Raw genomic sequence first — 27,499 nt, forward strand, 5'->3', positions numbered from 1 at the left:
TATGTGGAAAAAAAAACATCATTATTTTATAATTATATTAATGTGCCTAATATTTTTCTTATTGTTATGATTATTACAGTAACAACAGCAATAATAATAAAAAAAACAATATATTTTATATTATATTTTATTTTTTTATACAAAATCACTGAATATTTCATTAATAAATATTTGAATGTTATGATGATTATTATTATTATTATTGTGATTGTTGTATGATCTCGACTCAGTGTGTGTGTGTGTGTGTGTGTGTGTGTGTGTGATCAGAGCGGAGGAGCTCAGTCCGGTGTGTTATATAACCCCGGTGTAGTGACGCGCTCTGAATCCCCGGTACATTAGCGACAGTAAGACCCAGTGGAAGCCCAGCGCCTGCGCCCCTCACGCCGTGGGAGAGACGCGCTGCCGCGGCTGCTGAGCTTTGCGGGGAAGGTCTGTGGATCCTCGCAGGAGCTCACAGAGACGCACATTTCTCTGCAGCCACTGCGTGCGCTTTTGCACCGAACCCCTTTTCAGGGCAGTTTTTTCCCGAGCTGCGGGTGCTGTGTGTTCGGTGTGAACCGCAGCACCGGGGACGGGAAGCGACTCCGGCCGGTGCAAGCGACACTGAAGCGGGGGAGATCACACCGCACGTGAGGGACCGATCGTAGGCTCACTGCATCTGAGATGCTCAAAGTGAGTATGATCAGCTCCAGGCCAGGCACAGCTCCGGAATACTGGATTGATGGCTCCAAGAAAGAGACACTGGAGGACTTCTACGAGCTGGAGTCGGAACTGGGACGGTGAGTACCTCTCAGTACCTCTCTCAGTACCCCTCTCAGTACCCCTCAGTACCGTTCAACGCCTCTTAATACCTCCCAATACACCTCTGAATCCTCCAGGACATGTCACTACCTTTAATAACATCTCAATATCCGTGAGATACCCCTTAGTACCTTTTAAATACTTCTTGACACCTCTGAGTACCACTAAATACATTTTAACACCTCTTAGTATCACTTAGTACCCTTTCATACCCTTATAAACCTCTTAGCACACTGAAATATCTCTCCGTACCTCTTAGTACCATTAAATACTTCTCGATAGCTCTCAGTACCCCTAAATACACCTCAATACCTATTAGTACCCTTAAATAGCTCTCAGTACCTGGTAGTACCCTTAAATACATCTCAATACCTCTTAATACTTCTTAGTACCTCTGAATTTCTCTCAATACCTCTTAGTACCCTTAAATACTTATTGATACCTTTTAGTACCACTTAGTACCCTTAAATACTTCGTAATACCTCTTGGTACCTTTCAGCACCCCTAAAATGCGTGTCAGTACCCTTCAGTAAGTTTAGTTTAGTCATTTCTTATACAAGGAGAATGTTTTCTGAAATATTTTAGTTGATATTTATATATTTTCAAATATGAATTTTTTATGAAGTGATTGATTTTAGATTTGATTTTTTTCCTTTTTTTTCTTTTCTAATTTAAAACTGCAGAATTAAATGTATATTTGTCAAAATTGTATTATTATTCTTTAATGTTTCTTTATTTTTATATTACTTCATTTTTTAAAATAAATATTATGGCTACCCGTGCCATATCTCGTATAAAATTAAAATGTAATTTATATATGATTATTTTCAAATTTTATTTCTAACACAAAACTTATGACATTTTATTTTTCAAAATATCTGTCATTTGCAAAAATGGACGTCTCACTATGATCTGATATCAGTACTGAAAAAAAAAAAATAGGGAGATTCCTTGCTGCTTGCCATTTCAGAACAGATGGTGAGGCAAGGTGAGATCTACACTATGAAAATTGAAAATCCAGGATGCGTTAAGCATAATAAAATGCTGGAATCCCATAGCAGTAAAGAAGGCGCTTTATCTTGGCGAGCGTTGCGTTGAATCCGTAGCCTGTCCGGGAACGCCGAGCGAAAGATTAGGATGGCAGTCTTACACCACCACCAACATACGCAAAAACACACACTCACACACTGCTAAGAGTCACAGATTCACCTACTGAATGATTTTGCCAGGAAGAAGGAAACCAGAGAACTCTGAGGAAACCCTGAGAAAACCCGGACTAATGTTGTTAACAGTTTATAACTCTACACACAAACATTGTTAAGAGTCCCAAATGTATCTCCTGAAAGATTTTGCTAAGGAGGAAACCAGAGAACCATGAGGAAACCCTGAGAAAATCCACATGAATGTAGGAAACAGTCTACAACTTTGTGCACACTGGAACACTGTTATGCTTCACAAATTTACCTATACTGAAAGATTTTGCTAAGAAGGAAGAAACCAGAGAACCCTGAGGAATCCCTGAGAAAATCCACTTGAATGTAGGAAACAGTCTACAAATCCACACACAAACAACATTGAGTCAAAAGATTTGCCTACTGAATGATTTACTGAAAAGGAGGAAACCAGAGAACCCTAAGGAAACAATGAGAAAACCCGGACCGATGTAGGAAACAGTCAACAAATCCACATACACACGAACACTGTTAAGATTCTAAAAATCTACCCACTTAGTGATTTTGCGAGGAAGGAAGAAACCAGAGAACCCTGAGGACACCCTGAGAAAATTCACCTGAATATAGGAAACAGTCTACAAATCCACACACACAAACACTGTTAGGAGTCATTAGTGTGGACAGTGTGTTGATTAGTTCAACACACTGTCAAATCAATTTCTAGGTGCAAAGCCAGTCTTAGTCTGTGCTTTGTCGAGGTTTTCCAGGTCCTAGCACAGTAACGTTCATAGTTAAATGAAGACTAAGTCTGGTGGATATGGTAAATGCGCTTTTTCTATTCGCGTTGCCTCAAGAGTGGCTTTGATGCATTTATTCCACTGAAGCTTTGTAGTGAACTGAAAAGGTTCAGCAGACTGGATTATAATTATAATCAGAGCTGTTTCATCCGAGAAAGAAAGAGAGAAAACGGGTGCGTGCAGTAATCAGAAATTAAATCTAAATGCTCCCATATGGTTGCCAGAACGGCCGAGCGCAATCTGCAGCAAGTAGGCTTGCTGACTAAGCGATTCGGGGAACTTTGTTTTATTTGGGGAATTTTTTAATTTTACACATTGGTTAAACAAAAGGAAATTTATTCAGCTCATTATACTATAGCTATTTGTAAACTGAATAGATTTCATTGGTGACAATGTGCACCATTTGGCCTACAGCAGCGTTTTTATACATTCATGAAGCACATGGTGATGTATTTCTTTAAAAGCTATATGGGAAAAGGAACCACGAGCCTTCATGAGCTGTGGCAAATGTAAACCCCCCGGGTGCTAAATACAGCAAGGCAAGGTGAATCTGTAATGAAACTAGGGAGAGTATCTCTCTGTCTGTTTCCATCGTTCTTTTACTTCTTTATATAATACTGGGCATCAAGCAAAAAAACAGAAACGGAGCATAGAGCTCTCACACACACACACACACACACACACACACACACACACACACACACACACTCTAAACACACACAGACACACACACTACCGCACTCCGCTTTCCTCTTGTGCATTAAGTGCATAGAAACAATAGAGCTGGGAGATCCATTATCGCTAAGTGGCTAGTTTCGTAAACGTTTATCGAGTTAGCAACTCCGCGAAGCTTTTTGGGAGAATGTTTTATGCTCATCAGAAGTTGTATCAGGGTTGTGGAATGATTGATGAAGGAAGAAGCACAAGAAGATGTTCAGATGATGAGCTCTTGGAGAATTTGCTAAGAAACGCCTTGAGGTGGCGGATCTTAACGTTGGGTTCCCTAAGCATAGCCAGGAGAGCCGCAATATATATATATCACTGCAAGCTTGATGCAGTGCTGGAAATGATAACCCAACATTATCAGCATGGATGGTTTTATTTATTTTTTTGTTCTTTTAGTAATTAGGCTGTCTAACTATTTATATTATACATATTATGCATACTCTGTATTGTAACTGTAATTGGATGTGTTGAATGCAAACAAAAAAAAATAAACAAGTCCAAAAATGATGACAGCAATTTAAAAAAATGAAATGATATCAATTAATACGCAGAATGGTATTATGCTAAATGCAAACTCGACCAGATTAGATCTGAAGCTACAGAACAGAGCAAGTGTTTGAGCCATTAATTTTTTTTTATAAGGAAAAGCGAACATTCTGTGCAGCCAGAACAGCAAGAAGCAGGTGATTAGAGATGTACTACAGCAAACAGAACAAAGAAAAGTTGGAAAAAAAAAGAAGGAGGAGGTTTTAGCATCTTTATGCAAGTGAGAAGCAGATATTGCTGTACATTGGCCAATCAGATTGCGGCCTGCTGTGTCATGAGACAAATCTGAGCCAAAGCTACGCAAAATGAACAGGGAAAAAAAGTTATTTCGGGTTAAATGACTTGAATCAAAGCAGGATATAAAGTGTGTAGATGTAGAAGATGGTGATGTAGAAGTTCATCTGGAATTTGATGTTTAATAATTTGTGTTTAATAAAAGTAAAAAAGTTTCAAATACGGTAAAAAGACGTATGTATGGCTAGCATAACTACTTTGTCAGACAAATCCCACCCACTTTCTCTTTTATTTATTTAAATTTATATCCTTAGCATTTTAGCAGTTTTAAAAACCTTGTGGAAAGGATGGGTGTGATACAGCACTTCTTAGAATTCGCTTACATTTTGTAGCTGTTGTATGACAAAGCGCTGGCTGTTTATTTTGGGAATCGGCATGCGAGCAAATCGTGGGCGAAAAATGAAGAGCGACCCAAAATCATTTGGGTGTGATTTTTAAATAGGTTCTCCGTTTGCCTAGGGTTAGCATTACGTTTTATAAAACATAACCTGCAGTTGCATAGACAGCATTTCTTTTGTCTACTCAATGAAATGTATTTATAGAAGAGCTACTCCTGAAAAACAGATATCTGCTGATAGAATCCCCTATAAAATAATCTGTTTGGTTCCCACGCAGATTATGGCTAGTTAGTTCCGCTAGTTAATCATCTGACCAAGGATCATTACAGGACAGGAGTAAGTAGCTCTGTCGTTAAGTTGTTGGACTTCTGATTGAAAGGTTAAAAAGATAAAACCCTAGCTCTGCCAATGCTGGGCCCTTCAGTAAGGCCCTCAAACCTCATGTTGTATAAATGACATAATTGCAAGTCACTCTGAAATTCTAAGTCAATTTGGTAATAACGCAATAAATATAAATGTACTTGCTGTATTCATACTTGTGTTGTTATGTGATGCTGAAGATCAATAAAGCCGACGGTGGTCACATTTACTAATGGAGGTCATTAATGAGAAATGTTGACTATTATTGTTGATTTGTGTTTGTAGGATTCATGCCATTCGTGATTGTTTGTGTGTGTGTGTGTGTGTTTGTGTGTGTGTGTGAGACTTCATTTCCGTAATGTAATATTATTACTGTAATGAATATTGATCGGATTTGAGGCATTACTGGTGATTAGTAGAGCCTTGTGGTCTGGCTTTTGGAAGACGAACCCATCTGCCTTCTCTTTATCTGATTAGACTTCTACTTCTTTTATTTATTTTTTGCCTACTTTATTCTCATTTTCACAGGAGCAAACATGCAGGTTCTATTCTAGAGGCTTTGGCCCTGTGTTCGTTTTTTTCTTGGTTTGGAATCGGGGTTGAATCACTGCATGTCTTGCTATGTAAGACGGTTACATAGCAAGACAAAAAAAAAAAAGAAAAGAAAAAAGACCCAGAGTGCCTGAGAAGAATTTGAACAATGTGCCAAATTGTTACGAGGTAAACAAAGCTAAAACAATGCTAAACAGTTTGTGTGTAGGGGAAAGGAATGGAAAATCCATCTCTAGTTTAATCAAGATGTAGCGATAGGTCATTAACAACATGGGTGTTAGGGCTAAAATAGAATGGAATGGAATACCTGGGTCTGTGCTCTGATTGACACCAAAAGTGGGCGTGTCCTAAACAGGAAGGGGTTTGAGTTGGGCTAGAGATCTGTGCTTGTAATGGGAAGATCAGATTATTTTAGTGACTTGGTTCTTTGAATCTCGATCATCAGAATGAACGAATCTTTTTTCGAGTCATTAAGTTTATTTCGTTTGCTTGATCAAAAAAAATTTTCAATTGACATGTCCACATACACAAACTATAACTATAGTTCCAATCATTTATATATGGGATATACAGGAGTATGTAGGAGTCCCGTGGTATCAGAACGAAAGACTCGGATTAGAAGAGTTAAAAGGTAAACGACTCAGTACTGTTTCACATTAAAGACTCGTTCTTAATAAACAAATGGTTCATGAAGGACCCGTCACTAATCTGTGCTTGGATTTGTTCAGAAAGGGTTTAGACTATGTGCCAAATATGTGTAGTCTGAGAATAAATGTACAGATGTTATTTACAGGTGTTCAGTTTACAAATGGACTATTTGGATTCTATGTACAAATGGGACAGTTATGATGGACAATGTGTAGTTATGAATATTTTAATTGTTCATGCTGAGTATAGCCTGCAGGAAAAAAACTGGTTTTGTGCCTGGCTGTTCTTTATTACAATTAATGGTTTATTGAAAACTGGGCATTCTAGCTGCAATCACAATCACGTTAAACATATAGAAATATAGTCAAAAATAATCTCTTGAGTTTTTTTCCACTTCAAATTCCCCCCCTGTTATGGCTTGCCGTTTGAATGAAAAATGCTTTCGTGTACTGTAAGTGTTCGGTGAAATGCTCTTGTTAGAGACGAGAGGGAGGAACTTTTATTACTATATATTACTATTATTGCGATATGCTAATAACGAGGAGCAGATTGTTGAACTGGAACTCATGCTCGCCTGCTGTGTGCTCACATTTACTTTGTGTTTGTGTGTGTGTGTGGATAGCAGTGTGTAGTGTATGGCTAAAACAACTACATTTCTTCCGAACCCAAGAAAAAATAATTCAATCCAGATGGTTCTTCTAGAGCAGTCAGGTAGCTGTTCGGCTTTTATTGCATTACCTACATTTCATTTATTTACACGTTGCACAATCTCCTGCTGAGACGCTCTGATTGAGGCATGTTCCGGCATATTCAGCTGGCCCGAAGCCTGGTTTGATTGCCGGCTTAAGCTGATTATGTGCTGAACTGAAGGACCAAAAACGCTGATGCTACATAAGATGCTGACAGGTTGCAAATAAGTTGAGCCTCTACAACACCTAAATGTGGCTCTGGACACTCCAGCTGTATGTTAGCATTAGGGCCAATTCACTTAGTGTTTTTATGTAAATTAGGAAGTAATCTGCTGAACCTGGACAAAATATAGACCAGGTATGGACATGCTGGGGGATGCTGTAAAAAAAAAAAAAATCAGGGATGGGGTTTGTATTTGACCACTTTGCAATCAATTAATTTAATTTAATTTTCTTCTCCACATCTTTAACTACAAATACTTTCTTAAATATCACTTTTACTATCTACACTTTTTATCCATCAATAGTTACATTCGAAGTGACATTAACATTACATTATGTGTAATATGCATAACACCTGAGTGATTTTTCTTCTGCTTTTAGGGGAGCCACGTCGGTGGTGTTTCGATGTCGGCAAAAAGGCACCCAGAAACCATACGCCGTGAAGAAGCTGAAGAAAACAGTGAGTATGCTGATCGATATCTTGAAGGCTTTCTCCTGTTTGGGTTTGTTCTTTCATCCTGGATTTGGACGTCTGAGTTTATCAGGTTTCATCAGTCTTCGTTGAGAACTTCAGGAGTTTTTTCACTTTCCTTTCTGACATGGCAGGTGGTCACTGTTCTTCGATACAGATCAAATCAAACAAAAACCCAACTCCAATTGTGTCGGTAGGGTGTTGCTAACACTCTGCTCCTAGAACCTTCAGAATATTCAGAGGTGGAAAGAGTAAAGTACTGTTACTTCAAAGAAATTTTACTTATGTACAAGTAAAGTTACAGATCTAAAAATCTATCTAAAGTAAAAGTAAAAAGTTGCCCAATTAAAATTTACTCAGTAAAATCGAGTTACTTTTTAACAGCAATGTTGGGTGGGATTCTAGTGTGGTTCAAAAAGGACAAGGGGATATAAATCTCCAACTAGTTGTTTTTAATTAAACCTTTACAAAATAAAGTGCAGCAAAAAAAAAAATCTCTTGGTATAATGTCATTTATAATAATGAGAGAAATTGCAAATGCAGATTCAAAACTCCGATAGTGAGCGCACGCATCGAACAACTCTGACGTTTTCCTCAATGAGGAATCAAAATGCTTTGGACTCTGCATTCTCGAACAACGGTGTGTGATTGGATATATAGTAATGCTTAAATCTAATGCAACATCAGCAGATCTAACACTTATCATTAATTTCATATGAATCGTGACACTGGTAATAGTGCTAGCTTCATTGTGCTGTGACAATTTTGCCCCAAGGGTGTGATGCATTTATTTTACACATTTCCTTTTTTAATGGATATGATTAAAAATCTAGTGGTCAGAGGACTTTTGGCACACTGACTTATGAAGTCGGTGCTCCCTGTGACTGTGCGTGCAGCCTTGTGCTGCCATCTGTTGGCGTGCTACAAAACTAGTCTTAAAATCTTTTGATGCCACTCCGTATGTAATCTTTTCACACTATTTTACTTGTGTGCATGATTTAGAGAAAAATTCTAGATCTAATGTCCCCTATATTAAATAACTAACTCAAATAAATAACTAAAAGTTACTTTCTGAAGGCAACCACACTCGAACGAGGTAATTAACCACCTCTCTACATCAACATTCAATTCGTTTTATGCACACTTGACCGTGAATCTTTCACACTGACTTCATATTTTTAGATTTTCAGCTAATACAGAAAAGCTACACTTACAAAGGTTTGTACTGAATGTCTACGCACGAGCCAAATCCACATCCACATCCACATCCACATCCACATCCACATCTTCTGGCTCATCTTGAACAATAACTCCTGCCCTTTATCCACCAGGTTGACAAGAAGATTGTACGAACAGAGATCGGAGTCCTGCTGCGTCTCTCTCATCCAAACATAGTAAGTCTGGATAATAAAAAAAAAAGCTCTGTAGCTTCAAAATATTCCGCATTGTGAAAAATCCAAAAGATGAGAATCCTTAAAACATCAGACTCGAAGGTTACACAGAGCGTGTAAATCCACGCTTTTTTTGGATTGGTCATCAATTTATTTGTTTTAATTGAAACTTTTAATCTCGTTAAAGCAAAGAAATAATGGTTTTGGATCGGTATTTTGGATCTAAACTTCAGCTCAGGGTGAATGTGAATGGTTTTTATGGCTGGATAGTTCGGGAATTTAAAGGTTTTTGCAGGTCTAAAATAAACCAGGTGCAATCTATTGATCTGACATGTTTATAGTCTAAATCAGGGGTCCCCAAATCTTTTTCTGTGAGGGCCAAATTATTTTTCCTTTTTTAATGTTGTCTGTAACAGGAAATTACATGGGCTGGAGCGGTAATATTGGCCTTGCAAGCTTGCATTCTAAAGTACACACATTCTTTACTCAAGTAAAAGTACAGATACTTGTGTTTTAAAATACTGTGGTAAAAGTACTGACTACACTTTTTCACTCAAGTTAAAGTAAAGAAGTTTGGGCCATTACTTCTACCTGTTTTAGTGTCACGCTGGTAACTGGACCTCACATCATATTAATATATTAATACAAAATAATTTTGTTACCTAATGAATGTATTCAGGCTGAAATTCCACCATGTAGAACACAAGCAGAGAAAAGATGATGATGATCAGGAAAGTCTCTGTTCTCAGTCATGTTTACATCACTGACACCCCCTGTCTCATCCACGTTAACCCCAGACTTCTTGTTGCATTCTGCTTTGCTTGTTGTTAGCTTCTAGCTACGTCTGTGTTGCGTGAGAGCCAGGAAATGATAAATTGAAAAAGACGCACAATGACAAGAAATAGGTTAAAGTCACCAAATAGAGAAAGTAACAAGGCTGGTTTGGAAATGTAAGAAGTAGAAAGTGAAGATATTTGTTTAATGAGTGAAAGTAAAAAGTTGTCTGAAAAATAAATAGTGAAGTACTGATACCATAAAACCCCACTTTTTTACTTCATTTCTTCCCACCATTCGTTTGCATCAAACAAAAGAATAATCGCTTGTCCACTTTTGCTTAAAAACCCTTTATTTAATCAATTTTTCTTCTTCTCATCGGTTTGGACATTTTGTTGTGTCTTTGAATTTTCTCGCTGGCTCGTGTTCTCGATCACGATGGAACGTCATGTTGAATGTAGCATGTTAATTACTAATAGGACATTTTTTTTGCAATCAAACTTTTATGATCAAATACAGATATGAGTAAAACAAATGTTTTAAATGAAATTTGGCATTGTTCAGAGGGCCGTTCCAAATCTAGTTTCAAAACACTGATTCTTGACTGCAAAGCCAAAAATGGACCCTTAAAGACCTTATCACTCCACGCACTGCACCGCGCTGAAGAGATCATCTAGCACTGCTAAACTGGTCCCACCTTCTCTCAGGGTCAGAGGTAAGTATACATTAAGGTTCTTCTAGACGTCCCCTAGACGTCTGAACAGCCGAGTCATTGGATCAAGGGATGAGTCCCACCTCTTTCTGAAACACCTACACTGGCACTTTTCCCGGATTGTTTTGTTTTTGCTTATATTTATATATATATTAAATAAGGTGTGCTATAATTTCTTTTAACAGAGTTTTAGGCTGATGGTATCTTAAGTATGTAATTTGGTGAACCAGCGTTGATTTATTCATTGATAGAGACTCAAAGCACTTTTGTACATTGCTGTAGATAAGGGCGTCTGCTAAATGCCGTAAATGTAGGTTGGGGACCCCCTGTCTAAATACATGTGAATATTATTTAGAAAAACAGTCTGTATTATAGTTATATAATAAGTGGTTTTCTGATCCGAAGACGCTGCCGGGCCCTTGAGCAAGGCCCTTATTTCTCAACTGCTCATTTACATGATTGAGATGTCACTCTAATTAAGGGTCTCTGTCAAATGTTATAAATGTAGATGTAAACTTTGTGGTTTCTATAGAAACCTGTGCAAAACCAAAAAAAAAAGAAGCAATCAATGAAATGTTTTTTATTTTACGAGTGAGTTAAAAGTCTCAGTGTAAATGGCTTTAGAACTTGGCCTAAAAGTGCTGCTTCGGTTAATGGTCCTCCAGCAGTCCTTATTTATTGCTGTGTTTTAATTATGCCATCGCTGATCTGCATCTTTCTCTCTCTCTCTTTCTCTCTCTCTCTCTCTCTCTCTCTCTCTCTCTCTCTTCTCTCTCTCTCTCTCTCTCTCTCTCTCTCTCTCTCTCTCTCTCTCTTTCTCTCTCTCTCTCTCTCTCTCTCTCTCTCTCTCTCTCTCTCTCTCTCTCTCTCTTCTCTCTCTCTCTCTCTCTCTCTCTCTTTCTCTCTCTCTCTCTCTCTCTCTCTCTGTCTCTCATACTTATATTTCATGACAGATCAAGCTGAAGGAGATCTTTGAGACGCCATCAGAGATCAGTCTCGTCCTGGAGCTTGTCACCGGAGGAGAGTTATTCGACAGGTCAAGAGATGTTTACGGCTATAATATTTACAATCTGAGCATCAGACACTGACAGTAGAAATGACAAATCTTTTAGATAATGCAAATTCAGGTTCATTAATTGTATTCTGATTTCTACATTACAGCATGTTTAGTTATGAATGATCTCACAGCAACACTGCAAGCTATCTCTAGGTTAGGATTTTAATAATCTAAAACATACAGTAGTATGTCTGGTTCGAATGATAAAATGATTAATAAAAAAACTGAAACTTTGTTATTGAACAAAGGAAAGCATATCAACATTGGGAGGAGGATTTCTGGAAGGAGATGACATGTATGTAATATTTATAGAAGGAGTTTCCAGTTTTAGCGCTATGTAAGGATCAGTAAAGTTCTTTGCCTTAGGACAAAAGGACTACTTTCTTTGGTAACCCAGACATGTTATTAGCTTCAAGAGACTAAGGCTACGTCTACACTAATCTGGATTAATTTAAAAATGTCACCTTTGTCTAAAAACTCTCCGCCTCCACACTTTGGTTTTCAGTCGTTTCCCAAAAAATTGCTCAGCCACATTGAAACGTCTGAAAACGCTCACGTCCCTGTACTGCGCATGAGCCTCATTTCCGAGGTGCTTATTTACTTTTTGGCTCAATGATTAAAATGTGTCGTTGTTTTCGAAGCCTCTGTTTTCACGCGCTTCTCTGCGATGCTAAAAGAATGCGTTTTCAAAAAGCAACGTTTTGTCGTTGAACGAAAAAAAACTCAGTATAAGTTGAAGGCGAAAAATTTGTTCCCAAATGCAAACAAATGTGGACATGGGATTTAAAAAGTTTCCAATTGGTCAAAATTCATTTTGTGATTTGGTACAATTATTAAAATCGCCATATTTACCTAATAAATTAAGCACCACACAACAATGCTCTATGTAGCTAAGTAGGGAAGGTGGTAGCTAAGTGATTGAGGCTGTGGGTCATTGATTGGAAGGTTTGGTGAGTCAAGCCCAGTATTGCCAAGCTGCCACTCTTGGGCCCTTGAACAAGACCCTTAACCCTCTGTGCTGTACCTTGCTCCAACCCCAGCTTTCTAACATCACTGGGATAAGAGAAGAAAGGTTTTTACTGTGCTGTAATGTACATCTGAGTACAATAAAAGCCCCTTTAGTAAGGTACAAAAACTTGCAGGGTCCGTCGTTGATTAGTGAACAATATCGCCTCTCCCTTAAGTGCTGTATCGCCTTTAAATGATAAATGATAATGAACCTGGTTCTCCACAGCGTTCTTCCCGTAAGCTTGCAGTTCAGAGCAGAAATACGACATCTGTTTTATTCCAAAAGGCTTTTCCCCATGAGCAATGACTAATCAGAGGAAGTGTCTCTTTTCACCTCTTTTTGTGTGCCAAGTCGCGCTTGAGTCACCAGATTATGCTAAAGCTGCAAAATCATTAACTGAAAATTCAGAAGTGACTTTGCACATTTTTGGCGTTGTTTAGACGTAACAGACGTCTGTTGTTTTTTCCTCCTGCAGAGTGGTGGAGAAAGGCTACTACAGCGAGCGAGATGCAGCAGACGCCATCAAACAGGTGCTGGAGGCCGTCGCGGTGAGTGTTCATTCGCTCACGTTCGAGTTATTGGCTTGTTTTTCTGCACGTGATACTTTGGTATCCATCATACTAGTGTCAAGACTGGACTGGAGTCAGAAATGATGGTCAGGAATCTTCCCATTTGTCATGCTGACCTTCCAAGCTGTTTCAATTCACGCCTTTATAAGATACAGCTGATACAGCATTAATATTAGTGCTGTTGCTGTAGGCATATCAGGATTTTTCATATCAAACCATCCCATTTTGGATCAGTGTACATCATCCACACGCCTGCAGTGAAGTGGGTTAATGTTGAAATTCTGGGGTTGCCAGATTTAATCAACTATCTAAAAAAACATTCCTATAAACTCTAAATGATCTCATTTTGCAAACATGGAACATTTGAGAAAGGTGACTAAAGTAGGCATTTTGTTAGAGATCCTTGTAGATCTGGCAACCCTCAGAAAGAATGGCGATCAGTATGGGGTAGTATACTGTAATGTGTTATTAATGTAACAAATGAAAACAAAGCAATTTAAACCACTGTAATGTATAAACCTTACAGTATAGAATCTTCAAAAAATGTATATGATTGGAACGTTGTGTAAGAAGTTGGTTATATATAATATTTGGAAGGAGTCTCCAGTATTGGTGCTACAATGTGATACCAAATTTGTACTAATGTACTACTTACTGCGACAAGTTCAAAAAGGGGAAAACCCACCTTGTCTGTGATTCCTGTTTAATTTTCCACCCTGTGCGTTTGACTCAAATCCACTTTCATAGCCACCGTTCTTATTCAGGGCTGCAGGCATAAAGGGGATTTGGTGTACTTTTGGATCGTGTTCCAGCGAGATTTGAAATGAGATTTAGTGCTTTCGTTGTTCTACTTTAAAGCCAGCAGGAGAACTGAGACCCCACAGAGAGGTCACAGATGGCTATTCTTGATTCTCTCTTTCCCACTGTCTTTTCCTCGCTCTCTTTCTGTCTTCCTCTCTCTCTCTCCCCACGTGTTTACTATCAAAGCTGTTTCCTCACCTACTTCATCTTTTTCAGTCACCGCAACATGAAATCTGGCAACCACTCCATCTATCGCACCGGTTAAGCAACTGAGACAGATGCCACGCTGCAGAAACAGGGTCTGTCCTTATGGGCTTACAGTAGCTTATGTAGGTTTAGATGTTTTATTTAAAGTGTATTCTCGCCTCTTGGCCCTTTATTTTCGCAAAAGGATTGCTGTTGCTAAGGAGATGAGATAGCAGGACGGTGGGCACATTTCTCATGTATGGCCTTCAGCTCAGAGAGCTGGCAGGCTGCAATAAGTAAACACAGACTCTCCACATCTCACCGGGTGGAAGAACAGTGGGCTTAATGCTGCCACCCCCTTTACAAGTGTCGCTTTTTTTTACTTTTTTTTTTTTTACTTTTTTTTTTTAACGTCACACCACACAATTTTGTCCTGTGTACTTCATCTGGGAGTTTCCACACATGCTGTTTGTGTATGTATTTGTGTTTGTTAGTGTGTATGTGTGTATGTGTGCGTGTGTTTCTTTCCAGTGAAACACCTCGGCGTTGATCAGACTAGATGCCAAAGGATGCCCACGATGCATCACTGCAGTTTTTTATTCTTCTGCCTGCTTTGGAAGAAGTTTTGACCAGTTCCGCCTGCTCTCAGAGTATATTTACCAATCCTGCCAACTTCTGAACAAATTTTGACAAATCCAACCTACTTCCAGATCAAATTTGACCAATCCCACCTACTCCCAGAGAAAATCTGACAAATACACACACTCCCAGAGAAAATCTAACAAATCCACAAACTCCAAGAGAAAATCTGACCAATCCCAACCGCTCTCAGAGAAATTCTGACCAATCTATCAACTCCTATAGAACATCTGTCCAATCCCACCAACTCCCAGAGAAAATCTGTACAATTGCAACAGCTACTAGAGGTGTTTGACCATTCCAGCTCACTCCCAGAGAGTGTTTGGCCAATTCAGGCAACTTCTTGTTGCCAAATCTCACCAATCCCACCCACTCCCAGAAAAAATATGACCAATCAATCAACTCCTAAAAGAAAATCTCATCAATCTCACCTACTCCCAAAGAAACTCTGAACAATACCTCATCTCTTAGAGAAAATCTGACCACTTCCCCCCACTTTCAGAGAAAATCTGACCAATCTCATACAGACCAGGAGAAAATCTGACCAATCTCATTCAGACCCAAAGAAGAACTGACCAATCTCATACAGTCCCAAAGAAGAACTGACTAATCTCATACAGTCCCAAAGAAGAACTGACCAATCTCATACAGACCCAAAGAAAGTCTGACCAATCCCAACCACTCCTGGAGAAAACCTGACCAATCCCAAAAGTTCACTCCCAGAGATGGTTTAAACATTTTTTTCCAAGAGAAAGGATCTTCAAATTATGGAAGAACTTCTAAGCAGTCATTCCGTGCTCCTGCAGAAAGTCGTCCTAAGAAAGTTTGCCCAATCACTACTTGTTCGGAATCCCCAGTGTATCTTGTATCTTATTTCTTCTTCCAGAGAAAGCTTTTGGCTAAACCCACCAATTCCCAGAGAACAACTGATCGATCCTGTTTACTCCTAGAGTAAGTTTTAGCAATTCTGGCTAGTTGAGAAGGAATTCTGATCAATCCCACCCACTCTTGTAGTCATTATTTATGGTTGTGTTGTTTTTACAGTTTCAGTGTAGACCAGCATTTCTCCATAGATCTTTACTGGCATTTAAATTAAATCTGGATGGGTTAATGTATTGCATTATTTAGCAACAGAAGCTTCTATGGCATTTACTGTTTTCTTGTATTTGTGGCAGAGTTTATAAGGGTTCAGCAGCATGCAGCTTCTGTACTGCTGATGAACTGCACTGGTCCATTAACCAAGATAAATAGACCTTCGACTAGAGAATAGATAGATAGAGAAAGAGAGAGAGAGAGAGAGAGAGAGAGAGAGAGAGAGAGAGAGAGAGAGAGAGAATATGAGATACAGTATGTATGTCAGCTCCGCTGTGCATTGCACAGAAAGAATTCCCCTCGGATGGCACACAAAGAGAACACTCCCACATGTCAGCCTAATTGGTGAGGATAGAGAAAAACACTGCACTCTTTTATATCAGATAAAACCTGGCATAAGACTTTGTGTTTCCAGGTATTACACATACACCATTCGGGCTGAAAGGCTACGCTTGTATCTGAAAAGTCAAAAGTTAAAACCTGTGTGAAGTACAGACTTTTCATAATTAAAAGCTAATTAACATATCATTAACATCTCATTTGCATTATGTGCTCACTTTGCATTTTTCTTCTGATGTTCGAACCAGGATGAAGAAGCCAGTTCCGGCTTAGAGGCCCTGTGTGTGTGTGTGTGTGTGTGTGTGTGTGTGTGTGTGTGTGTGTGTGTGTGTGTGTGTGTGTGTGTGTGTGTGTGTGTGTGTGTGTGTGTGTGTGTGTGTGTGTGTGTGTGTGTGTGTGTGGCAGCCGCATGTGGCTCTACTGTAACCAGGCAGACTTCCGCTGGTCCACGCTGCTGTGTTTAATGAGTTTCCGTGGTAACCTTCTTACCAGAGGCGTTGCTTATAAAACAGTATCTTTGTCACAATCCTTTAGAAGTACATAGAGATCTTCCTCCTTTTTGTTCTCTTATACAATATAATATATATATAGAGTTCTTATTTTAATTAATAATAATAACAATTATAACTATAGCTACAAGTAGCGATTAGCAGGGTTCAAGCAACTGAGGTACTAAAGGTCATAAGGAAAAAGACATTAGGAACATGCCCACCGAGTTTCGTTGTAATACACCACTGGTAACGTTGTCTAACAGGTGCTCACATGTAATTGGCAGATGGTGGCCATGTTTTTTCAGATACACAAATGTCCTCATAAACCCATATGGACTGATTGGACAGAGACTCTACATGCAAAGTTTTATTTCAATCGGATGAACGATTGCATAGTTATATCAGTTTTTATGCATTTCCTTGTTTATCGCCACCAAGTGGCAAAGCTATGCAAGTTTTTTCTTTGATCAAAGATTGAGCATATAGACACATATATCAAGGTTTGTGAAGATATCTTATTCCATTGGTGAGTTATTGCCATTTTGTCAAAGTAGCCACGCCTACTTTCAACATTTTGTCGAGCCTTAGCGATTTTGAGTTGAAAGTTAAAAATTTTTTGGATAATTATTAACAATCCCTACTGAACATTGCTACACTGGTTTCGTTCCGATGTCGCGAAAAACCTAGAACTACTTCACAAAAGTAGGTTTTTTAACATAACTTACATTGACCCAAGGATTCAAAGCATCTGAAGTTTTGAGTCCACCATAAACCTTGTACGAGCTAAGGCCAAAAATATGTGAAATTAAGTGTTTTGGACTATAGCGCTCCCCTTTGGCCAAATGAGTTGATACTTTTTTAACCTCTCCCCAAATTGAGCTCTACCATATAGCCAAGTTTTAACTTTCTAGGCCTTACGGTTTAGTTTGCATGATCAGTTTAGGGCATAATAATAATAATAATAATAATAATAATAATAATAATAATAATAATTAGTAGCAGTAGTGGGCCAAGTACTGAAGGTGAACAATTATTATTTATTAATTATTAAACAATTAGATTTTTTCCCAAAATAATAAGTATATAAATTATATACATTTATTACATACATTAATATATTTAAAAATATAATATATTATATCAAAAAATATATATACAGTATAAAACAATGATATAAAACAGAATGAAATATAGGGAAAAATATAATAATTATATTTACATTTTAAATGATTTTATATTTATATATATATATATATATATATATATATATATATATATATATATATATATATATATATATATATATATATATATATATATATATATATATATATATACAGTACAGACCAAAAGTTTGGACACACCTTCTCATTCAAAGAGTTTTCTTTATTTTCATGACTATGTAAATTGTAGAGTCACACTGAAGGCATCAAGGGCTATTTGACCAAGAAGGAGAGTGATGGGGTGCTGCGCCAGATGACCTGGCCTCCACAGTCACCGGACCTGAACCCAATCGAGATGGTTTAGGGGTGAGCTGGACCGCAGAGTGAAGGCAAAAGGGCCAACAAGTGCCAAGCATCTCTCGGGGAACTCCTTCAAGACTGTTGGAAGAACATTTCAGGTGACTATCTCTTGAAGCTCATCAAGAGAATGCCAAGAGTGTGCAAAGCAGTAATCAAAGCAAAAGGTGGCTACTTTGAAGAACCTACAATATGACATTTTTCAGTTGTTTCACACTTTTTTGTTATGTATATAATTCCATATATAATTCCACATGTGTTAATTCATAGTTGTGATGCCTTCAGTGTGAATCTACAATTTTCATAGTCATGAAAATAAAGAAAACTCTTTGAATGAGAAGGTGTGTCCAAACTTTTGGTCTGTACTGTATATATATATATATATATATATATATATATATATATATATATATATATATATATATATATATATATATATATAACTCAAAGATCTTTGGTGATTAATATAAAATAACTGTTTCACGACTGGTTTTGTTTCGTATGTGAAATGTAGAGATGGGTCGAGTTTCCTGTTCTAATATAGTTTCTGTTGATTAAGTACACTGCCAGTAAGATTTAAGTGCTAAAGGAAACCAGTAGAAGTAAATCTGAAACCTGTGTAAGGTGATATGTTATTGTCCTCGCTACTTCTTACCTGTTTGTTGTGGTTTTCAGTATTAGTAGTCCGGGTGAAGAAAAAACTAAACACTGGATCAAATTCCTTCAATTTTGCGGTCTGTGGTTGGATATAAACCCATTTTTATTCAAAGTGAAAGAGTAAGTATTACTCACCTAAAATTCTGTTCATTAAAAAAATCAATAATAATTGTATAAAGAGCGTAAGTTTCAGACAGGTTTAGTAAATCAGCCTGTAAATTCAATCAAACTGTATATATTAATTATGCTCATCATGTAAATTGGAGAGCACATACTATTCCTCTTTACCTGAATTAGAAGGAAGCCAATTGTCTGTAAATCAGACATTGTCACAAGCAGATTTTCAGAACTAAATAGATTCAGGACCTATAATATGCAATTAATATATTTAGCTCTATATATATGTATATGCACGTCGGTGCTTCGGCATAAAAGTGAAGCGATGCATCGATTTAAAGTGTGGATCTGGTAGAAGTTGTATCACGATGCATACTTTTTAACATATTTGCATCAGTAAAATTTTTATTTATATTTATATATAATTATTAGTAGATGCGCTATACTTTTATTATTTAGTAAGCGAACAATATTTCATTTGTAGATCAATTTCTCCTCGCTGAACTGTTTATCAAGTCCGTTCTCTCAGCACCGCCGCTGCTACGTGAATACGACGCATCACAACACTACCTAGACCGAGGCGTGTCCTCAGAGAGTCACATAGAATACAGATTAACATGGCAGAGGTAGAGCTGCATCTACCAGGAAAAGAACAGGAAAGCCAGGAAAAGAACATCTGGCCTTATTTCAACTTTCTTCTTCCTTTTTTTTTTTTTTTTTGCACTACAAAACGCCTGTTTGTGACTGTATAATTAGCAGTTTGCAAAAAGAAATAAAAGTGAGTTATCCGTACCGTACTGAATTGCATAACATCATATTCTTTTCATTGCATCGTATTGCATTAAATCGCATCGTGTTAAATCAAATCGAAATCAGATTGTAATGGGGGGAATCGGATCACAGCTGCTTCTTATATATTTTTTATGTATTGTATTTTTGGCTATGCATCAGGATACACCACCCTCTGTTATGGAGATGCACAGGGTTAGTCTTTAGTATATATATTATGTCTAATTGTGTCTAATGAGCAAGGTAGCGGTGGGGGTGGTGAGGAAAAAACTCCTGAGACATCATGAGGAAGAAACCTGAAAAAAGGATCCTACCTCAGAAGGGAACCGCATCCTCGTTTGGGTGGCATTAGATAATAAGAAATTCAGTAAATAATACAAATCATTTTAGAATATTAGCTTGTATGTTTTTGCACGTGTCTTTGTGTAAACTAGATCAAGATCATCCCAGCTGGTAGAGACTGGTAGCACTGGTGATGCATTTGGGAATCTCAGGCCCAATTCATTACATTTTTATTTCCTATTATATTCCTATATACTTATTATATTCTTATATTATTTTCTTATCTTATTATCTATTTACTCTTCCTGTAAATAATCAACACAGTGCACGCACATTTCTTTGATTTTTCATCAAATCTCTGGTGCTCACTTCATCACTACCATCCGGAAACCCAACAATTGAAATGAGTCCTATGTGCCCACTTGAAACTGCGACTTAAAAGGACGTTCGTGTGCAACGTTTAATTACGAAAGAAGAATTAATGATCATTCGGAAAGGATATGAAGGCAGCAGAAAGCCAGGAAGCGGGCCATTCGTTATGTGTAAGCAGGAAATGAAGCTGTGACGAGGTTGAAGTGGCTGCCAGAATAGAGTTTTAAATGGATCAACAGATGGACGAGTGGAGGGCAGAGGGAAAAAAGGGCTAAAAGGAGCAGATACGTGGCTGGTTGGGGAAGTTTGATGTGTTGAGGGCGACTATTTACAATTAGATTTCTGACATATTTTCAGTTGCAAAATATTTTTTTCATCAACTTCTTTTAACGATCTTAAGCAAGTCAAGTTTATTTCCAAAACGCTTTTCACAACAGACACTGTCTCAAAGCAGCTTTACAGAATTTTCAGAGTTACGGTGAACGAGGTGTGTTTATCCCTGATGAGCAGCACACACGACCATGGCGACTGTGGCCAGGAAAAACTCCCTTAGACTCCCTTTTTTATTTATTTTTTAACCAAGGGTGCCAATAATTCTGCAGCTGACTTAAGTAATAAGTGTTGCCACCTATTTGTGTCTGAACAATTGCTGTTTGTTGAGACTTTAAACCTGACGATTCTTTGTGTAGCTGCAAAATGTTTTTATGCATTTCGCTTTATGTTCTGACTCATGTGTCTAAGTTTCATGGTGATACTTCCTGATTTCTTCAAGTGTACATTACAGGCATTCTTTGGGTGGTAATGATTTAAAAACGTTATAGTTACAGTAGAACCTTTTCTAAATCATAAACATATATATATATATATATAAAGGTCCCTCTCCCAGAGTTCACTCTCCTGACTGATACTGCGACCTGCCAACCACCCTGTTTATAAATTTTAATCATTTCCTTCAGGTTAAAAAGGACATTCTAGATTGTAACTAGGAATCACAGAGGCAGCTGTCGAATCATCTGAGCGTGATAAATATTTACGGCCGTCTGTCTCACTTCGCAGTACCTGCATGAAAACGGTGTCGTGCACCGCGACCTGAAACCCGAGAACCTCCTGTACGCCACTTCAGCACCAGATGCTCCACTCAAAATAGGTATGGATATCGATCTCTCTTTCCTGTCTAGGATCTGCATCTTGATGTGATCTTTCTTGGTAGGAAATGTTTATGTTTTTTTTTTTCGTTTGTTTGTGTACCAGTTAAAGTGTTTGTGTTGTGGACACCTGTCAGACTTTTAAAGTTTATATATTATATATATAATTTTTTGTACATTTTTTTCGTAGCTGATTTCGGGCTGTCAAAAATCATCGATGACCAGGTGACAATGAAGACAGTGTGCGGAACTCCGGGATATTGTGGTGAGCTTGTTAGTATTGTCTGCATGTTCACAGGAGAACATCTAACACACCGGATACGCCATCAGACATGGAGATAGGAAGATTATCAATCATTCATATCCGGAAACCAGGACATTTGAACTCTAATTGTTTTTGTTTAATGAAAGGGAACAAATGAATTAAAAAGTACTTGACATGACAAACCTTGAGGCTGTAATTAGGAATGAAACAATGTAATTGGTCATTGTGTCATGTCATGTACAGACAATACATACAAGTTAAGTCGAAGATAAAAACACCATAAACAAAACTAGAAGCATATACCAAGAACAGAAACCAGAGAATGAACCAAGAAGAAGCCTGGAAAGACAAGAGAAGACAAAGAGTTCTGTGAAAGGTGAGATTTGTATACAACCGCTAATTACAGACAATGTGATTCAAGTGTGAGGGATCAGAAACATGCGAACGAGTAATCTGAGGGTGCAGCAGGTGCTGGGAAAATGTTCTGTCTGTCCATAATCCTGAAACATTGAAGTGGCAACAAAATTCAATTGATTATTCATTCATCCTTTCATTCATTCATTTTCTTCCGCTTATCCGTAATTCGGGTCGCGGGGGCAGCAGTCTAAGCAGGCCCCCGCCTTCGACTGCTGCCCAATCCTCACAGCACCGTCCCTTACGGTCCCTCCTGCAGGTGGTGAGCCCACGGGAAGGCGGCCCCACGTCACTCCGACGTCACGGACCTTGATATTTCCCTCGTAAGGGACCCCCGGAGCATAGAGGGTTAAGGGCCTTGCTCAAGGGCCCAAGAGTGGGAGCCTGGCGATACCGGGGCTTGAACCCCAGACCTTCCGATCTGCAACCCAGCGCCTTAACCGCTGGAGCCACCACTCTCCCCAATTGATTATTTTTTTATTTTTTATTTTAATGGACATTGTCTCAAAGCAGCTTTACAGGAATAAAGCAGTTATAAATAAGTGTATACGTTTTGTGCCTATAAGTTTGTTCCTGATAATTGTCAGTTTATCCCTAATGAGAGAGCGATTGTGGCAAGAAAAAACTCCCAGAGATGATATGAGGAACAAACCTTGAGAGGAACCAGATTCAAGAAGAAAACCCATCCTCATATGGGTGGCACCGAACGTCCATTCATTACAGTTCCATCACTGAGATGTAGTTCTATTCTGTAGTCTTGAATCATTGTAGTAGATTGTTGAGATTTCCAGTCCAAATCAATCCTCAAAGTTCTTGAGTTGCTCAGTCATTTTGTGGACCTTAAGGTTGTTGATGTGGCACCATTGTTTCCACAGTGCAAATTCTTTCCAGAGGAAAGTGCGTAAACATTTTAGTAATGTTTTGCCTTTTTTTTTTTTTTTTAAGAAAATAGCCTAAACTTAAACATTTTCACAAAAGGCCCAAATTCCCGACTCAAATGTGTCACTTCCTGTATGCCTGCCTTCTGAAACTAAATCTGTGAAGTCGAAAGGATTTTCTGACAGTGTGAACAATTAACACACTAAATACTACTTTAATATTAGTAATTTTAATATTAATAAATAATGTTAAATAATAAGTAGTAGTAATAAATGCTGTGTTGCGGTTTAAAGGCTCTGGCATTGAGGAGTTGGTGTTGGATCTATGATGATATCAGAAGTTGAGATATTTTATGAGTTGCTCAGTAGCTCCTGCTTCCACAATGTCTCTCAATAAGACTGTAGAAAGGACATGACTCATAATTGCATACTTTTGTATTGTTTAAGGATTTATAATCACACTCTTAATATCACCCAAATGAGGATGGGTTCCTCTTTTAAGTCACGCTCTTCTCGAGGTTTTCTTCCTCATACCATCTGAGGGAGATTTTCCTTGCCACAGTTGCCCCAGGCTGCTCATCAGGGATAAATACACATCATTATTATGGTCTGTAAAGCTGCTTTGAGACAATATCCATTGTGAAAAGCAAAACTTGAACTTGAACTATGCGTCGTACGTGAAGAACGCTATTATCCTTTCATTTATTTAGTTTCCAGCTACACCAGGGGGCGTGGCACAACGGAGCAGGGGTCGTTTTTATTCGGACGAATTAAAAAAAAACAATACATTCTTTCTGATGAAAACTGATGAACATGAATAAATAATAAAATGAATAAAGACAATATTAAACAGCTAATTGGGAGGCAGAGCTCATAGGACTAATATCAACAACAAAAAATGCCATACGTCGTCACGTAACTCGCTCCGCTTTGCCAAAGGGTTGAAATTAAACACAAACAAAACGCCATCCAACAGAAAACTCATTTTTGTCTTTGGTTTTTTATTTATTTGAGCAATTTTACTCTTCTGTGTAAAATGCTTAGAACAAACAACAAGTGACAATTTTCCTGTAATTTACAAGGACGAAAAAACACTTGTTGCCACATTGCCCAGGTCTTTTCCCTTATCCTCACCGCCGCTTCTGTCTGTTTCAGCTCCAGAGATTCTTCGAGGTTGTGCTTACGGGCCCGAAGTTGACATGTGGTCTGTAGGAGTTATCACATACATCCTGTAAGTGGCACACCTTCAATTATTCTCCTCTAATCAGCGTGAATTTAAAAAAATGCCGTAAGTGAAATGCAGATTCAAGGAAATGATATTAGGATATGAAGCTTCACACTTCTCATTTCCATTCAGTTTACATTCAGACTGATATGTTCATTATTTTAATGTGTTCTCCATATTAATGGGGATGAGTCACAGCTAATGGCCACCTGAATGGAAGTTGCTCCTCATGTACAAAAATAGATAAGCATATTGATAAGCATATATTAGTGGTGTGACGGTACACGTGTGCGTACTGGAATTTTTCGGTTCAGGGCTTTCGGTTTGGAAAACGTCTGAAATCTGAATTCCCTTAGGAACGTGTTAAGTGGCGGACCGCAAGTGTGTTTAGTCTACGCCTTTTTTATTATTATTATTATTATTATTATTATTATTATTATTATTAAACTTGAAAACATACATGACAATTCCAGGGTTATAAAAAAGAAACTAGAGTTAGCGCAGTGTCACTGTGCCTGCTCACTCAGGCTAAAAAAAGAGTGGTCATAATGTTATGCCTGGTCAGTGTAAATGATGATATATATATAATTTGTCTCTCTCATTACAGACTGTGTGGTTTTGAGCCTTTTTTTGATGACAGAGGCGATCAATACATGTTCAAGCGCATCCTGAACTGTGAATATGAGTTTGTCTCCCCCTGGTGGGACAACGTGTCTCTTAACGCTAAAGACCTTGTAAGTGAACATATTTTTATGAATCTTCTGCCGAAAGCTGCTTACATCATCAATTTTTCATGTTAAAAATAATAAAAAAAAAACTTGGATCTCTGTGTCCTGTTTCCAGGTAAAGAAGTTGATCGTGAAGGACTCGAAGAAGCGTCTGACGACGCAGCAGGCCCTGCAGCACCCGTGGGTGACCGGAAAAGCAGCTAACTTCACCCACATGGACACGGCTCAGAAAAAGCTCCAGGAGTTCAACGCCAGAAGAAAGCTCAAGGTTTGGCTATTAGCTCTCAGAAGGAAGCGTATAGTAAACACAATGGCTTTCTGTTTGTCAGTAGTGATGCTGTGGTCTCTGCAGGCTGCCGTTAAAGCGGTGGTGGCATCGACGCGCCTGGGAAGCGCCAGCAGCCACAGCAACTCTGACACGAGCAAGGCGAACTCTCATCCCGCTGAGCAGAAGGACGTGGACGACGAGCAGCCGGCAAAAGACGTCCAAAAACTAGAAGACTCGTAGGGTTGCTAGGATTCGCCGGGGAACGTTTTCATGAAAGAAAATAATTTTTTTCCTCACAGGTTTGACCTGAGAGCGAGGGGTCCTGACAGGGTCATGACAGGATTGAGAGAGATTTGGGTGTGGGTGACATGCATGTGATTGATGATAGCAAAACACACACACACACACACACACACACACACACACATCATGCCATTTAAATACAAGGCATCTTGATATCTGTATTATGTATTTGAAACCTGTATATAAACCAAGTGCAGGTGAACTGAACATGTTTCCATTAACAGATATTGGCTGATCAGTTTGTCTCATATACAGGAAATGACCAACCGAACCATCAAATTCAAGACTTTTTTTAAGAGTATGACATAAAACGCCACAGGGAGTAGCTTCATTACAAATATTCAGATTAGACAGATTTCTTTAAAAGCATACAATTTACACTCAATAACTAATACCAAGCAAATCCCCGAGCTGCGGATGTCACATTATCAACTTTTCTTTTTTTTTTCCCTAAACAGTGTTGCTTTACATCCGAACAGTTTTACCTATATTAAAAGGGCTCAGAATTTCGTTCGTGTTGTCGGAGGACGAAAAATTGACGGGCTTGTTTTCTACTTTTTTTAAAAATCAAGACCAAGTAAATGATGCATGGTTTCAAAAATATTAATATCTCTAAAATAAAAAAAAAATAAAAAAAAAACAAGAACAGAAGATGTGCACAAATTCAAGCACATAAGCAATGCCAAAAGCTTCTGCACCCTCAGAAAATCCCACTGTCTGCTCCAAAAGTATTGGCACCAATGGCTAAAAGAAAAGGGAGGCGGTTATGAAAAGTCTTTGGGGTTAATTAACTCCAGCTTACAGAGAAAAATGAGCAAAATCTCACCTTTAATTGGAATAAATTGAATAAATTAATAAATTGAATACATTAAAACACACACACACACACACACACACACACACACACACACACATATATATATATATATATATATATATATATATATCATAAATTTTGGCACCCTTTACCAGCATTATATAGTCTTAATATAATATATAATAATTATATAATAATTTGGGATTCTGTTCTTCTCTGTATTATTGCCCATGTTTTTCTTTGTTCACAACAAACCCACTTTGAGTGTTGCCACTTAAAATCCCTCAATCACTCAAAATCCCTAAAAAGCATCCATAGAACGCTCTAGAAATATCTAGTCACCCCTTATATATCTGTGGTTAGATAAAAGAGAAGGCTTTTTTCTGGCATGTATCCAAAATAGTTTATCGCTGTGTAATTGTAGATTTGGAGGCTGCCACCATGCTGAGCAAATCTCAAAGTCATCTTCAGAGAAATGTTTGGCTCTCTGAACATCCTCCTCACTGTGCATAATAATGAAATGAGGGTTTTTTTTTTATATAGATCTGATCTTGATTTTTGTCCCAACAACACATTTTGAGCATGTAGCTGATTTATTTTTAATTACAATTCAAAAACAGTCTCATACTGATAAATGACTGGCCTCTGTGCCGTCTCATATTCACATCCTAGTAAAAAAAAAAAAAAATAATAATAATTATGAATGTGTAAAAAAAACATGCTTATATTTTGCTCATGAGAATTTCCAGGGGTGCCAATGTTGATGATGACTCTTCATTTTTTCCCCAGTATAAATAAATTTTTTTCCATATAGTAGATTCGTTGTGAGTTTACACAATTTTAACCATTTCCTAATTTATTTTTTAAATCCCATTTTTACCAAGGGTGCCAATAATTGTGGGCCTGGTTGTATATTCAGGTTTTAAGGCTTTAAGGCTTCATTTTTTTTTTGCTTTATATTTGAAAGCTATCAAAGCAGTTCTTCACACTCTTGACTGATCAACCTTTAGAACGAGGAAGTTTTAAAGGTGTATGGATTGAA

General features: G+C 38.0%; 1 protein-coding gene across 1 annotated transcript; it reads left to right on the top strand.

Moving 5' to 3' along the window:
• The first annotated feature begins 243 nt into the window (after positions 1 to 243).
• Positions 244 to 26,451, top strand: camk4 (calcium/calmodulin-dependent protein kinase IV). Its single transcript, XM_083531152.1, has 11 exons — positions 244 to 779; positions 7,527 to 7,605; positions 8,949 to 9,011; positions 11,448 to 11,530; positions 13,036 to 13,108; positions 21,471 to 21,561; positions 21,750 to 21,824; positions 24,272 to 24,347; positions 24,949 to 25,075; positions 25,185 to 25,337; positions 25,422 to 26,451. The coding sequence occupies exons 1-11, from the start codon at positions 664 to 666 to the stop codon at positions 25,575 to 25,577; spliced, it is 1,092 nt and encodes a 363-aa protein (XP_083387278.1). The 5' UTR covers positions 244 to 663; the 3' UTR covers positions 25,578 to 26,451.
• The last annotated feature ends 1,048 nt before the right edge of the window (positions 26,452 to 27,499 follow it).

The sequence above is a fragment of the Silurus aristotelis genome, assembly GCF_946808225.1.
Source record: "Silurus aristotelis genome assembly, chromosome: 26".
Lineage (NCBI taxonomy): Eukaryota > Metazoa > Chordata > Actinopteri > Siluriformes > Siluridae > Silurus > Silurus aristotelis.